The following is a 16,898-nucleotide window of genomic DNA, read 5'->3' as shown; positions in this document are numbered from 1 at the left end:
TAATCTTTAACCCAGAGCACAAGACAAATATATATAATTATTTCTCTAAATGTTTATGAGGGGTAAAATTTAATTTACTCTTTGTGGTGCTTTATCACAAGCATTATCCCAAAATATAATGGAATCTAGTTTGTGTTGTTTAAAATGATAAAATGTTAAACTAACCTTCGACCAATGATTGTTGGTACTCAACAACTACAGAGTTGGTGTTTTAGGCATGGGTAAACCTTGTTTAACTTAATGTACTTGTAATTAGACTGAACAGTCTGGCCCCAGATTCTGCACACTTATCCATGATGTTGTTTCCTATATTGCAACTAAGCTTTTTTCTTTTGTCAAAATAGGTGTACGCTGATAGATTATGTGGGCTTTCTTCTTTTAATTATCAGCGGGAAGGGAACATAATAGGAAACTCATGAGGAAAACATAAACATTGCTCCAAGAGGGATCATCAGTTTCTGCTTCATTCAAAGAAGAGTTGCAAAGACACATAAAAACTTTAAAAAGCAAAGCCAAAGTCTACATGCTTTCAACATGCATCTCTATACTAGAAATAGTTTATTGCTTTTTACAATTAATCCATTGCTTTTGGTAACTGAAATCAGAAGATAAAGTTTCACCAGACATTTCCTTTCCTCAATAAATCAGATCTATCTTCACTTACTTTATTAACTTATTTCCTAAAAAATCTCCCCCTTATATTATGTCACATTCTGTGAAAACTAACTGATTCTTCAAAAAGTGACCATCTTAAAAGTAGATAATGTCTAATTTATGTATTCCAACTAGTTTGCATCTATAGAAATCTCACCAAATGACATGTAAAGATATCTATTCTCATGATAGCCCTATAAAGCAGCATTTCATATGATGGTCCAGAGAAATTCTGAAGGTTAATAACTTTGGAAATGTTCAGTGACATTGACCATAGATTAAGACATTGGTCTAGCAAGAAATAGCTCAGCTTTTTAATATCCAATGTAATATTCTACCCATGATATATTACTAGCTCCATTTAACACAGGAAACATTAATGTTTAAAATCAATTAAAATTCATAAAGAACTATATGTTTCCCATTGTGTAAATGAATTACATTATATAGAGGTTATTTCAGAGCAGTTTATTTAATTGACCTTTCAATTCTACCAGCTCTGCCAGTGACAGGCTTTTTAAAAAGCAATTAATTTTATCTAGGTAACAGGGGTTAAATATTTCCCCACTCCACTTGTCTAATACTTTATTAAATATATGATTTAACATATAACATATATTTTGTTGCAAAAGAATGACAAGTATTGGTTAAACGAAGAGCAATTTTCCCTGTCTGCCCTTTCTTGCTGAATTAAAGCTTGATTCTAGTTCATTGTATGGTTCTGTTAATAAAACTGTCTATTTAAAACAACTGTTAAAGTCTACAACACTAACATAATGGATGCATTATCCTAGAATCTCAACAGAGGTGTTTTCTTATGTTAATCTGAGTCTTTATAATACATGCCATTCACAGAGAGTTGTTTTCTTAATAGAAACAATTTATACTTTCAGTGAGCTCTAAAATCTAACCCAACCTCCACAACTTTCCTAACGTGACATGAAGGGGTCATATTAATTCAGAAAAGGGGGAAACTTGAGGCTTTGTTTTTCTTTTCAACAGCACAAATAAGTTTCTGAAAGCAATAGAACCACAAATTCTAACACAACACTAGCTACATATAATTAACTGGGTGACCAACTGAAGACAGCTCCTCAGAAAGCTTTGCCCAGAACATTTTGGCAGTTCATCCAATTTATAAGCTTCTGACTGAGAAGCTTATAAACCCCTATACTATTCTTTGATTTCTCAGAACAGAACCCAGGGATAGCCTCTCTCAAAAGCCATGTGAGCTCTTCACAGGCTCACAATGATCCTGGGATACTGACGTTAAGACCAAATACACGGTCATGAATAAATTCACTCTTCAAAGTATAATGTGCTTAGAAAGAGTTGAGTCTATTTACTGTCTTCAAATATGGCTAAGAGAAATAAAAATTAAATATAATAACTATCATAAATCTTTCTAGATATGAAAAAATTAACAATATATTGGGTACTGGCAGAAGAAATTCTTCTAGAGGCCAAAGAGATGCTGTGAAAGAGTCCTTTAAGGCAATGAGATATTCAAGCTTCAGGCTAAACAGGGAAAAACATTCTGTAGAAGAACATGTTATAATAAACTTTCATATTTTCAAACCCTATTTCTGCTAGGAAGCTGAAGAATATAACTTTCATATTCTAGTCCCATCATATTACAGAAGGATTGTTGCTCAAGAGAGAAGCAACTGGGCTTCGGAAAAATTCTATTAGCTTAAGAAAAGAAGAGGTCACTTCATAATAAAAAGGAAGATCATAACCAGGGTACCTGGGTTTACCTTTGCTTTGCGAAAATGGTAGACCGCCAGCATGCTAACGAAGTCGAGCAGCATACACAGGGCTTGGAAGGAGATGATAGCAAGTCGCAAATATTTATCCTCCTGGACAAAGCAGGGGCTGTCATCAGCACAGTAGGGACAGCCCTCCCTGCAGGGTAGGCAGACATGGGCTTCTTCTGACACATCCTTTGCACTTCCTGCAAAATGGTGATCCGGACCCCTTCCTGAAAGTTCCAAATAAAACCACATTGTCATTGCACTTCTCAGGGAGATGAGACTAAGTACAGAGTCAAAACACATCCTCATCTCTTCATTCTTTTTCCCTCTTATTAAAGACCTTTCATCAACCTTTTTGCTAGGGGAGAGAGTTGCTTCACCTCTGGAGTCAAACAAAATTCTTTTATGCTTTTGATTTGAAAGAAATTGCATTCAGAGTAATTGAAGAAAATTAGCAAAAATTGAGCCAAAACTCATTAAAGGCAGGGCACAGTTTTCTAAGTCTTTTATATCATTATCTACCACTCACCAATGGAAACTCCCTATGGCACAAATCATATTCCATAAATATTTGTTAAAGAATTAACTAGAATGAAGGTTAAGAAAGTTGTGTCATTCCTGTAGCAAGTAAACATACACAACACTTTTGGAACTTCTTGACCTAGATGGCACAGAATCCAAAATGAGGCTTTGATTGCAGCTTAATCCAGCAGGGATCTCATCTACCAAGTTCATTAGGTCTAAATTGGATAAAATGGTACTTAATCGACAGTTGTTCAGTGTGCACTTGCCTAATGATGGTGCATCCTTTGCCCAGAGTACAATCCATACTTACAGGCTATCATGTAATTTCCTACTCTGCACACCCATAGGATGTTTCCACACTATTAACTAACTGCTGCTATTGATCGTCCCTTTAATTTTGTCTTAGTTATCAAACTTAGATCTGAAGTCCAAAAGGTAAGAATTCTCTTTAAGTGTTGAGTTGAGTTTAGCATTTACAAATACCCAATAAACAACACATACTTAAAAAAAAAACAAAACCTGTTTCCAACATGAAAGACATTCATTAGTGAATGTCTTCCCAATTTAGTATATAACACAAGCACACAGTTCAGTATATAACACAACTTTGAGGAATTTGGGAAAGGAGTTGTTCTGGTTAACAGTATTTTAATAACACAAAGTTTCACAGAAAGTCTTTATTACTTTTAACTCTTGTTGAAGGTTCACAATCTTTCTCAAATGTATTTTTGTCTTCATTCCTTACTTAATAAACATGATAGCAAACATAATTGAATATTTCTTTGTTGATCCAGGATATACTGCTGTTTAAGAGTCTTCATTTCTGTTACACAGTGAAAAGCAGATGAATTTTAGCATCCAGCTAATACAGCTCCCATTTGAGACCTTAGGCAACTCACTTGACCACTTTGGGTCTTAGTTGATTTATATATGAAATGTGAATTGCTGTGGGGTTTAAATGAGATAATGTATATAAATCACAGTGTCTGGCTTTCTCTTCTTCAAATATGGGAGATGCAAAGAGGAATTAGGAATCCACTGATACCTTAAGGAAAGGCACTACTGTCCAAAAATAAAGAATTTTACAAGAAAGAGGTGAGATATGGAGGGAGTCAGTGGCAATGATAAGCCTGATTGAGATAAGTTAAATTTGAGGTTCAACTCATTTTTCAGGACAAATGTGCAATAAGTGAGAAATAATATGAGGTTGGGGTGTGAGAGAAGAATCAGTGTCAGAGAAAAAGAACCCACATGGAGCTCTGGGAGTAATTAAGGTAATGACTAGGAATTGCAATGAGGAAGAAGCTAAACAAGTAGAAGTTTTCACAATGTCATAGACAAAAACTGGGATTTACAGGAACATGCTGGAATGTGATCAGAGAGCCTGAATGAGGAGACTATGAGGTTTGATGATTACTTCATCCTTCATTGACCTTTAAGACAGTAGTTTCCAGATAGTGGCAGAGATTGAAATTAGGTTGTCAGGGCTTAAGGAGTAAATATGTGATAAAAAAGAATATTGTTTCAATAAATGCTACACTGAATTAAAAAAGCAAGAAAAGCTCATGGTTAATAGGAATAGTAATGGGGTCAAAAAAAAAAAGGATTTTGGTTTTGTGTTTTGTTTTCTTGTATTACAGGTGAGATCTTAACATAGCTGCTGTCAGCAAAATGAGGTAATGAAAATTAAAGAAAAATTGAGAAGATTAGTAAAGACTTGAGAAGTCAGGATTGGAGGTAATCAAGAGCATAGTTGGAGAAATTAACTCTAATAACTGATGTCTCTTCTAACACTAGAAAGTAGAGGTATAGTTAAGATTTTTAAAGTATTTTTTAGAGAGAGGAGAAATCAATTGAAAATCATTTTGAAGTAGTGAAGAAAGGAAATATGGAAGTCAATCTTATAAAGTCTTACACTTTTCAACAGCTCAGGTAAGAATATGTGTTGAGGATGAAGGTGGCCAGTTTTGAGGCTGAAGACGTGAAAGATTAAGGCAGCAATCAAATACAAGACATCTGGTTGGATCACTTGGCAGAAAAGGAATCCAGTCAGAGTAAGATGCTATGATTTACTAGATTCAGTCAAGATAGTTTTTTTTTTTTTAAATTTTCTACAAGTATCAGTAGCATAGAAACAAATGAGGAGAATAGAGCATTTGAGGGGAGAAAATAAAGAAAAAGGATTGTAACGATGTTGTTGCAGGGAAGGAGGAAAACCCAACACAAGGCTGTGTAATGGAGCTGCAGCCTGTACTCACTCGGAGGAGCAGATGCTCGATCTTCCAGGGACCCCCCGAGTATGAGTCAATCTAAGGGACTAAAGAGGAAAACACTGCCCCATCTTCAACCTTACTCATTGCTCAAAGGTAGCCTCCAGAGTCATTAATTTCCACACATTTCTGGGCTTTGCACTTATGAGTCCAGAGCAGATTCCTACACCCTGAAAATTAACTTCAGTCGTGCCCCACAGCAGGATAGAAAGTCAAAAGTGGGGTCTCAGGCAAAGCAAAGTACAGCTGTACTTATGCAAAGCTGTTCAAAGCTTTCAGGAAATCGTCACAGCAATGGCTAGGGTAAGAGGTAGGGCCAAGAGGCATGTGGAAGGATGAAAAACAGGTGTGTAATACAGACACAAACTTGAGGAATAATAGGACACACAAGCCAAAAGCTATGAAGTTTGAAAGCCTAGGTTACTAAGAAAATAATGAGTTAACAAACTCTTGAGTGAAAACTGGACAGTCATGTAAGTGAAGCCAGAAAGATCACTGTATTTAGTAAGACTGAAAAAGCTGTCAAGGATTCAGATGGTCTGATGAGGTTGACAAAAATGTCAAGAGTGCTAAGAACAGATTTGGGAGACAGAAGTTGACATTTCCTCTTCTGGCCAAGATGGAAGAATTGGGATTGAATTTACTCTTTCATCAGAAACAACGAAAAAATGAACAAAATATTAAAAAGTAATTGTTTTACAGACACTGGACATTTGTAACAAAGGACAGTGATTCCTAAAAAGTACAAACACTCTTCAAATAAACCAACCGTCATAAACAGAACCAAAACAAAATTTAAAATAGTAAAAATAAAGTATCTATAGAAGATCTTTGTTTTGTGAAATAGTCCTTCTTAACTCCATCTTGTCTTTTTTGCTTCAGCTAAATAGCCAGATATTTTTCATAGGTTTAAAAAGCACTTGGCTGCTTGTAAGCCAAGCAGTATATATAATTTACTCTCAATACGAATTAAACTTGAAACCTCATCCCCATCTGCAAAGGGATTCTCCTGATAGTATCAGGAGAGGCTACTTAGCACACTGAATCACTTGAACCTGAAAAATACTGCAGCATGTTAACCTCTCTGTGTATTTGAGCTTGTTAGCTTTTGTACCATATGGCCATGGCAAGCAATGACAGTCACATTTTAGATATAGCTGATAAGTCCTTCAGCTTTGTAAAAATTTCAGTCATTTTTAACCCATCAAAATTTGAGAGTTCCTTTCTGCTTAGAGCCAAATCTGTGATCCATTCCAGTCAATGTAAAAAACCTAACCCTACCCCTGACTTTTCTCATGACCATTATTTTACTTTTGCTCGATTTCCTCATCTTTAGCTGTGACCCTGCTGCATAGTATGCATTTCTGTAAGGTGCTCTGCATCACTCTGGAATGAGCTATGAGACAGAAGGAACTGGGAGAATGGTACCTCAAGTTGTATAGCATTTGACAGATACACATTATTATTCAATTCAACAACTATTTTCTGAGTGTCAAATTATGTGTCACACACTGTTTTAGTGGGATAAAGTAGTGAACAAAACAGACAAAGGTATCTGTGTCTGTGGAACTTATGTTCCAGTGAGGCAAACAGACACAACCAAACAACATAGCAAGTAAATTGTACCATATGTTAAAACTTACAAGTGTCAATATAGCGAATATTTATAATCACTATAAATGGAGTATAACCTTTAAAAATTGTGAATCACTATATTGTACACCTGTAACCTACATGATATTATATAGCAACTATACTTCAATTAAAAAATAATAAAGAAAGTTTGAATAATATTCCTCCAAAACAACTGAGAAGTGCCAAGAGGAGAAAAAAGTGAAGTTGGGGGCATCAGATGTGCTGGCGTGGGAACTGCAATTTTAAATAAATTGGTTAGGGTAGCTTTCATTCTAAAGGTGCTATCTGAGCAAAGATTTGAAAGAGGTAAGGGGGTTAACCATTCTGACTTGTGAGGGAAGGGAATTCCAGGCAGAGGACACAGCCAGTGCAAAGGTCCTGAGGTGGGAGCATGACTGGCATATCCAAGGAAGTGCAAAGAGGCTGATGTGGCTGGAGCATACTAAGTGTGGGGCAGTACAGTAAAAGGTGAAGTCAGGGAGGTAACAGGGTCAGATCATAGAAGGCACTGTGGGCAACTGTAAAGACTTGGATTCTTCCCTCAGTAAAACAGAGAGAGCCACCATGGGAGTACTGAGTAGGGGAGTGACGTGATATGCCTCATGTTGTTAAAGGATGACTCTGGTTGTATAGAGAATATAATACAGCAAGTAAGGGAGAAGCCAGGAGTCTTGTGAAAAGCTATTGCAGTAAATCCAGGTGAGACTTGATGGTGTCTGGGACCACAGGGTAACAGTGAAAAATGGCTGGATTCAGCTATAGTTTGAAGGTGGAGTCGACAGAATTTTCTGATGAGTTAGCTATGGATGAAAGAGAAGAAGGTCAGGGATGATTCCAGGTGTTTGGCATGAACAAGTGGATGGATGAAGTCACTGTCAACCAAGATGGGGAACAATGTAGGTGGGAAAGTTTTTGGAGAAGATCATAAGTTCAAACTTGGCATTTCAGCGTAAGGATATCTACCAGAGACCCAAGGGATAATGTCAAGTAGGCATCTTGATATATTAAGTCTGGAATTTGGAAGAAAGGTCTGCAGGGAAAATAAGATATAAAGGTCATGGGAATTCAGATCACATTTAGAGCCAGGAGACTGGATCAGATCTCCAAGAGAATCAGTGTAGGTAGAGAAGACTCCTTGGGACCTCTGATATTAATGCCACACAAAATCCTTAATCACACAAAACTTTTCCTGGCCATGACTCATGTTTTTAAAGAGTACTGAATTACTTCTTTCATAACTGCAAATACAAAAAGGTTTAACAGAAAAGCAACCAACCAACAAAGAAATATTTTCTCTGGATTTAAATGACTTGATCAAAGAGCTAAAGCTGCTATCTTGGTTTGGGTCCACCAAAAGCAGAGCCTGAGATAACAATCTGGGTACAGATAACTGATTTGGAAGGTGATTTCCTAAAAGGGTGAGGTAGAGTGAGACAAGGAAGAAAAAAAAGGTAATAAAAGGTACATTATTGAGTTGGATGTCACTGTGGGTAATGTGGGCTCAATCTTTCTGGGAGCTCTCTACACACTGCATACAATACCCTGCAGAATTGTCTCTCCAAAGGGATGGGAGCATTTATACAGCAACTACCAATCCCACTGGTTGATAGTTGTTCCCAGGGGACTTCAATTCCTCCAGCACTCCTGGACAAGGGCTTGAGCAAGCTTAGAGGGCTTCAGAGGAAGCCCTGAGGCAGAAAAGGAAATTCTGGGGACACTTGAGGGGAGACACTGGTAGCATGCCCTGTAACTATCATAGTGGGTAAAATCTGAGATATATCAAGAGTATGTGATGCAGGGCACAAAAAAGAGATAGCTTCTAAGTTCCAAAGTCATATAAAACATGATTTGAACAATACACTGACCATAGACTTAGAGAGGTGAGCAACCCTAGAACTGGTCAGTCTCACAGACACTTGAATTACGTGGTTAAACACTTTCCTCCATGTTCACAAAGCAAATTACTTTGTAGAAGTAGTTTATTCTTGCCTGTGGTCCTTTTCTTTCCTTTATAAGTACTACATCTCAATCCATTTGTTAAAGATAGCAGAGAATGCAGTGAATTGCTCCCAGTCTAAACTATCATGTTTAAAGAGCAGAACCCTGGCCACTTCCCTTTTTATCATATAGATTGTAACCGTATTGCAGTATGGTGAGATATGCTAATAAGGTGGGTTGATCAAACTACCCAAATCGGACTCTCAGTGAGCTTACATCATCACCAAAGGAAAAACTTTAATTTCACATTAGGAAAAAAAAAAGAAGGCAAACAGTTTCTTTTCTCAGATTTCTCCAAATTCAACAACTGATATTTGTATTGTCAAACACCCATAAGACATCCTGCCACATTCTAAACATTTGGGTTTAAGATCAGTTACTTGTTTTCTCTTTGTAAGACTTTTCCAAGGATTAAAAAGGAAAAAGAAAAAGAAAAAGAAAAAATTTTCTTCTGTGATTATAAATGGAGTACATTCTCTGTGAAATTTATTCTGTGTATATTAAGTGCATATAATTAAATCCTGTTTATATATATTTAAAATTAGCCTTTCTTCTTTCCTTATTAGAAAATTTTATTCCTAAATCAGACTTACATACCATTTCTGCATAATTGAGAAAGATACACATTTCTTTCACTAACCCAATTCTGTTGCACATTTGTCTTTCTTAATTATGACCTCCTCTACATTGATATAATTTGTCATTCACATAAATCAAAGTTCTTTCATAGTGATTGCCATGTCCCCCAATTCTAATTTCCTGGAAAGACTGTTGCTTGTTTAGATTCAACCTACTGAAGCAGAGAATGGGAGGTAGAACTCAGGAACACAAGAACCTCAGGTAGTCCTGTTGCATAGTCCATCCCTATGGACTATAGTTGATCCCATAGTCCAAATGCAACTATCCAGCACCATTGTTCTCTTTACCAACATTACCCGAGATCCATACCAACACAGAGAACTCTTCATGACTGATCCACTCTGTCTCTGTTCACTTCTCTTCCCAATGCTCCAAGCTCTTATGACTATTGTTAACTGCCTGTGTTCTACTGTGCTTACTGCTAGAATTCCATAGATCTATATGCTGATCCCCAATAAACTGTAAACTCCCTAAAATAGGACTATGGTTTTATATTTTTATTTTCCAACCTAAAGTTATAAAAGACCCAATATAAATTACGGGGCTATAAAATATGATCATGAGTACAGGACATACCACAGAGAAGCCCACAGACTCCATTATTTTCCTCAAGTAGGACTGAAATAACAGTGAACAGGTATTATGTCTACTGAACTAGTAGCAGCTAGATATAAGGTTGGAAATGGACATAACTCCAAACAATTCTATGTTTCCTGATACAGGTAATACTAAGTTATCTTGGCTAAGTGAGTTTTTCAATATTCATGGATAAAAAGCAATTTGTTAGAAAGTAAATAATGATCACATTTTATCCTCTGTACTCAAAATAATCACAAGACCAACTCACAAATGTCAAATAGTGAAGTGTTATCATGAGAAACTTTCTCTTTAATAATTGTCTTCACTTATTTTACTACAAAAAAATTGTAACCAAACATGACCCTATGGGGCCTTCCTGGGACAGACCCTTCCCCCATACCCTCTACTATAGCTCCTCTCCACAAGTACCTCAATACTATTATCTCATGCATGTTTCTTGAGTTTTTCCAGATGCTAAAAACCACCACCAAAAGGAAGAAATTAACTACTTGATGATCATGAGCATCTAGCCCCCAGACCTTCTAGTGCCTAAGGGTTGATCGTCATCAGCCAATTGGAAAATTGTGCACATACTTTGGGATGCCTCTCCCTCAGCTAGACTTTAAAAAGGCTTAGCTGAAACCCTTTGGGGAGTTCAGGGTTTTGAGGGGCAGGAGCCACTTGTTCTCCTTGCTTGGCACTGCAGAAAACCTTCTTCTGCTCCAAACTCTGACATTGCAGTATTGTTTGGCCTCACTGTGTGTCATGCACATGAACTTGTGTTCGGTAACAAAATTATGAGGTTCTAAAAGGGACACAAAGTGTTAAAATGGAGAGAAAGAAATTGAAGAGAAAGCATAATTGAAGAAAAAGCAAAACTGAAAGTCAGAGATGACTTCTAAAGCTCAAGAAAGTTAAAATTAAGGATAGAGCCTTTACATTTAGTGTTTCCTATAGGATACAAAGCATGATCAAATAATTTTCTGGTTCCAAAAATATTTTATTAGTTTATGCTGAAGTTCTCTATCTAGGACAAGAAAATATACACAGCTAGTAGAAATCATACTACTATTAGGTAATAATAATGGGCTTTTGGTTAACCTACTGAATGGTATATTATGTTTATAATGGTTCAAAATTTTAAGTTCCCAGAGACCAGGGACTGTGATCCATACACCTTTTTATACACTCAGCACCAAAGACAGTAATTTATACATGCTGCTGGGAGTTCAAAATTTGTAGATACTGACAGGCATATGCAGAATAGATAAACAAGATTATACTGTATAGCACAGGGAAATATATACAAGATCTTGTGGTAGCTCACAGTGAAAAAGAATGTGACAATGAATATATGTATGTTCATGTATAACTGAAAAACTGTGCTCTACACTGGAATTTGACACAACATTGTAAAAATAACTATAACTCAATAAAAAAGTGTTAAGAGAAAAATAAAAAAACAAATAAGCAAATATAAAAAAAATTTATACATGCTGGATACTCAGCAAATAATTGGTGATAATGAGAGTGCTCTCTCAAAAGAATAAAATTAATTGGTCTATAATACAAAAATATAGTTTAAAAAATTCAATTCAAATCTTTCTTCATGCTCTCAAACCACTTATGCATCAAAATTTATTCAAAATTATAGATGTTAGACACAAACATGCTAGACATAAATTAGAAAGATACACTAAAAATGTAAGTTATGACAGGTGTCTTTTGAAGCTATAGGAAAATCTGTTTGGAAATCACTTTGGATGATAATTTAGCAATTTAAAATATCCTCCATACACAGAATCCCAATCTGCTTTGCTGAAGCTGGAAAACAAAGGTGAGACTTGGAACTTTCAGATAAATACTTTCCAAAGACAAATGGCAAATATGGAGAGCTATTAGCTTTGGCAATAGCAAATTTTCAGTTCATTATATGGGTGATCAATTATGCTGCCCTGAACAAAAATACAGAGGACTTTGGGAGAAGGTTATAGTAGCATCTCAGGATGTCTGGTGAATCTAAAACAATCACCTGTAAACATGAGCCCATCAAGATAAATCGTGGCAATTTGTAAACAATATGTTAACCTATTTGCTTAGCGTAATTTTTCACATTGACATCAGAAAGACACAAACTTTCTGGACATTTTTTATACATTTTACATTTACATAAACTAGTAAAAATATAAACTTTAGAATGGCTAAGTAAACCACATTACATTTACTCAGTGGAATTCTATGTAACAAACTATGTTCTAGAAAATTATATTTCAAATGAATAGAATGCCAAATTTTTAGGCAGATCATATATACAGACATTTATATAAAAACTATAAACTGCTTCTTTATCCAGTCATCTGTTGATGGACATTTAGGCTGTTTCCATGTCATGGCTATTGTAAATAGTGCTGCTATGAACATTGGGGTGCAGGTGTCATCCTGAAGTAGGGTTCCTTCTGGGTATATGCCCAGGAGCAGGATTCCTGGGTCACATGGTAAGTCTATTCCTAGTCTTTTGAGGAAGCCCCATACTGTTTTCCACAGTGGCTGCACCAAACTGCATTCCCACCAGCAGTGTAGGAGGGTTCCCTTTTCTCCACAGCCCCTCCAGCATTTGTCATTTGTGGACTTTTGAATGATGGCCATTCTGACTGGTGTGAGGTGATACCTCATTGTAGTTTTGATTTGCATTTCTCTGATAATTAGTGATATTGAGCATTTTTTTCATGTGCCTATTGATCATTTGTATGTCTTCCTTGGAGAATTGCTTGTTTAGGTCTTCTGCCCATTTTTGGATCAGGTGGTTGTTTTTTTTTTCTTATTAAGTCGTATGAGCTGCTTATATATTCTGGAGATCAAGCCTTTGTTGGTTTCATTTGCAAAAATTTTCTCCCATTCCATAAGTTGTCTTTTTGTTTTACTTATAGTTTCCTTTACTGTGCAGAAGCTTGTAAGTTTAATTAGGTCCCATTTATTTATTCTTGCTTTTATTTCTATTGCTTGGGTAGACTGTCCTAGGAGAACATTTTTGAGATGTATGTCAGATAATGTTTTGCCTATATGGTTATACAATGGAATACTATTCAGCCATAAATACTGACAACATAACGCCATTTGCAGCAACATGGATGCTCCTGGAGAATGTCATTCTAAGTGAAGTAAGCCAGAAAGAGAAAGAAAAATACCATATGAAATCACTCATATGTGGAATCTAAAAAACAAAACAAAACAAAACAAAACATAAATACAAAACAGAAACAGACTCATAGACATAGGATAGAAACCTGTGGTTTTGCCAAGGGGGTGGGGGGTGAGAAGGGGCAGACTGGGATTTCAAAATGTAGAACAGATAAACAAGATTATACTGTTTGGCACAGGGAAATATTTACAAGATCTTATGGTAGCTCACAGCAGAAAAAAATGTGACAATGAACATATGTATGTTCATGTATAACTGAAAAATTGTGCTCTATATTGGAATTTGACACAACATTGTAAAATGACTATAACTCAATAGAAATGTTAAAAAATAAAAAATAGACAAAAAGAAAAAAATAAATAAAAATGAATTTATTGAACAAAAACTATAAACTTAAAGAATTAAATGAACAATAGACTTTCAAATGACTTTTTAAACTCTACTTTTTATACATTCCAAGTTTCTTTAATGTGTACATTGTCTTTATAATAAAAACATAATAAAAACAAATATTTTAAAACCAGGACCCTCTGGATAGCGATCAGCAAAGAAGGAATTTTTGCTCCAAATCCCAAAGACCTCATTAACCCACCAATGCTACAATTACTGAAAACATTTAGACCTCTGAAATCCTAAAAATTCTATTTTTGTAGATTTTAATTTTGATATAATTTGAAATGCACTGAAAAGCTGCAAGGAACCCCATGTAGATGGATTAAAAATATACAGCATATTATATACATATATAATGGAATGTTATACAGCCATGAGAAAATAGGATATCCTACCATTTGTGACAACAGGGATGAAACTTGAGTACATTATGTGAAACAAGATAAGTTAGATAGAGAAAGATAAGTACGATATGGTAACACCAATATGGAATCTTATGTGGAATCTAAAAGTCAAACCTATAAAACACAGAATAAAATGGTGGTTACCAGCAATAGGATGTGGGGGGATAGGACTGATGGTATTTAAAGCTACAAACTTGTAAGAAGTAGTAAATAAGTCATAGAGATCTGATGCACAATAAAGGAATATACACAAAAATATTGTACTATAATGATGTAATGTGATTCAGTATTGGCTCAATGACATATTACAATGTACAAGTGCATCAAAGTAACACTATGCACTTTAAATTTACCAAATGTAATATTCCTTACTAATTCACTAATTATTTGCATTCTTCAGCATTTACTTTATCACTCATATTTCCTCAATGTATAAAAAAAATGTTTATAAATTTATCTCTATACTATTTTTTCTGGAGCATTTGAGATAGTGTGTCTCTTTACCCATAAACACTTCAGCTTGTATGTCCTGTGAAAAGAGGATTCTCATACAAAACCACATTACAGTTATCAAAATTGGGAACTTTAATATTGACACCACGTGTTTTCATGAGTAGTCCGTATCAAAATTTCACTAGTTCTCACAGTGATGTCCTTTGCAGCTACTGTTACACATCCAGGATGAAATCCAGGATCATGTCTTGCATTTAGGTGCCATGTCTCTAGTCCCTGATGAAACATGATTAACAAAGTATTTTTCCTAGTCCCCCAAAACAGTCTTCTGATCAGTCTGTAGTTTTGCTGTGTTTTATAAGGTTTTTGCTTTACAGACTATAAATCAGCAAGTTTTTATGACTGTAACACACAGCAAGTATACAGCTGTTGAAAAATAGTGTATATCAAACTCATATAATAAATACTTAGTTGTGTATCTGTATGTTACTGTTGGTCACATTATTTTACATGGAAATACTTTGTTATCATTAAACCAGGAAATGGAGATGATTTCTTAGTGAGTCCTTCATCTTTATGCTGCTCTTTTTAAACTGGGTACTGCTTACTGATATTCTTACAAGATTAGGACAGTTAATACTATTAACAATGCCGTTCTACATATTTCACCCCATTTGGGGATTTTTAAAAATCTTCTACTGAAATAAATTAGACAATTCAAAATAACCCCATAAAATGCAGAGATAGAGTTCTAAATGACTTGCTTAGACATCCTATCACTTTATTAAAAATGAATTTCAGTTAATAGTGTTGTCATTCCTAGGTAGCCATAACTATTTCCACAAAAAAGTTCAGCAAAGAATAAACTGCATTACTCATTGATTAAAAGTTGTCCATAATATTAAGTACAAAAGTTGTACATAATATTAAGTAGTGATATCTTAAACTTTTTCCTTCAACAAGATAATACCATATTTTCTTTTGAAGGGAATTGCAAATAGAATTAGAATGTAACATTAGAAAACTTACATTTCTAATGCCTGCTGCCAAAAACAATTACATTGGATATACATTGAGAAATTTCACTTAAGATAAAAACCCAAGTGGTAATTTCAGTTATTGCTGATAAAACACTAAAGATTTCCAGTTTTTAAAAAAATACCAGTTCCTTTAAAATTTTCTAAAGATTTAACTAATGAACAAATTAAAGGGGCACTTTTTTCCTGCTCTTCCTATTCTATTTTTTTGATTAAAAAAATACATTCTTTCTTAATCACTTAGATTGAATTTCCTGGGAATAAATTATAGAAGTATCAAACTGCTACATCAAAATATATCTACATTTTTATATCTTATGTACATATTTCAAAATGTACTCCAGAAAATTTTCTTCCTCTGTTTTATGGAAGAAAAGTTTCTGTTTTAAAAAAGAATGAGGAATGAGTTTGAGGAGGGAGGATGAACTGAAGCAGAAGTTACACATTTCAGGTCTTCATAGTTTAAACATTATGTAGAAATATCAGTATAATACTAAGGACTTTGCACATTAAGATTCTTAAGTGCCAGTTTCACAAGAGCAAAAACACAACATTTGGACAACTGAGTATCTGGACAGAAATCATGCCTACCCTTTAAGGCCAGTTAAACCTTAAAGCTCTTACATTTGACCTACTTTACTAACCTTGGGCAGTGAGTTGTATTTTACTGAAGATTGCCCTCATTTGTTGTTTGTGGGTATTGCAAGTTGTTTTGGGAAGATGTGGGTTTGTCCTGGAAGCTTAGAAGCCTCACTTTTTTTTACCCACTTCCTTTTCTCCAGTTCTAAACATTGTCTGGCACATAGCACCCTGTAATATTTTTTGACAGATGGATTTTCAGATATATAAATCAATCAAAAAACCAGTTGATCCGAGGAGCCTTCTTGGAAGTATTGTGGCCCTCAGTGCTAGGAACTGGTTCTGGCAGAAGAAGAATAAACTTGGACTTTTGCAAGACCAGCCCCATGTGCTTTCATGTCACAACCTCCTCTTCTTTCCATTCCACAGGCATGAAAGAAAAAGATGAGTCACAGACAATGAACATAACTCAGCTGGAAGTAACAAAGAATCAGGCCAGACATTGAGAATTCAGCATCAACTCTGCATAAAAATAATGCTCATCTGAAATCATTATTAGGGTAAACATCTTCTTCCTTCCCATACACATATTTGATTTTTCATTAGAACTGGAGGGAACATATTCATCAATCAATGTTTGGAGTTAAAATGCTGCAGTGAGCTACCCATGGGAAGATATATACGCTGTTCGTTATTTCATCTGTTTAGAATGATGAAGCAATCTGCCACCAGTCTCCGGCTTGATGAAATCACATCCAGAAATTAAGTGGAAATAGTTA

At 35.2% G+C, this 16,898-nt stretch overlaps 1 protein-coding gene across 1 annotated transcript in view; it reads right to left on the bottom strand.

Annotated features, from left to right (window-relative positions):
- The window catches only part of GPR158 (G protein-coupled receptor 158), a 304,191-nt gene that overhangs the window by 138,352 nt on the left and 148,941 nt on the right, over positions 1-16,898 (bottom strand). The window contains exon 4 of the mRNA XM_010965075.3: positions 2,412-2,635. Within this exon, the coding sequence (XP_010963377.2) occupies positions 2,412-2,635 (224 nt within the window). The remainder of the gene's footprint in view (positions 1-2,411; positions 2,636-16,898) is intronic.

This window comes from Camelus bactrianus, chromosome 35 (assembly GCF_048773025.1).
Source record: "Camelus bactrianus isolate YW-2024 breed Bactrian camel chromosome 35, ASM4877302v1, whole genome shotgun sequence".
NCBI classification, from domain to species: Eukaryota; Metazoa; Chordata; class Mammalia; order Artiodactyla; family Camelidae; genus Camelus; species Camelus bactrianus.
Note: the sequence above shows the minus strand (reverse complement) of the source record. Positions and strands in the feature narration are given on the sequence as shown.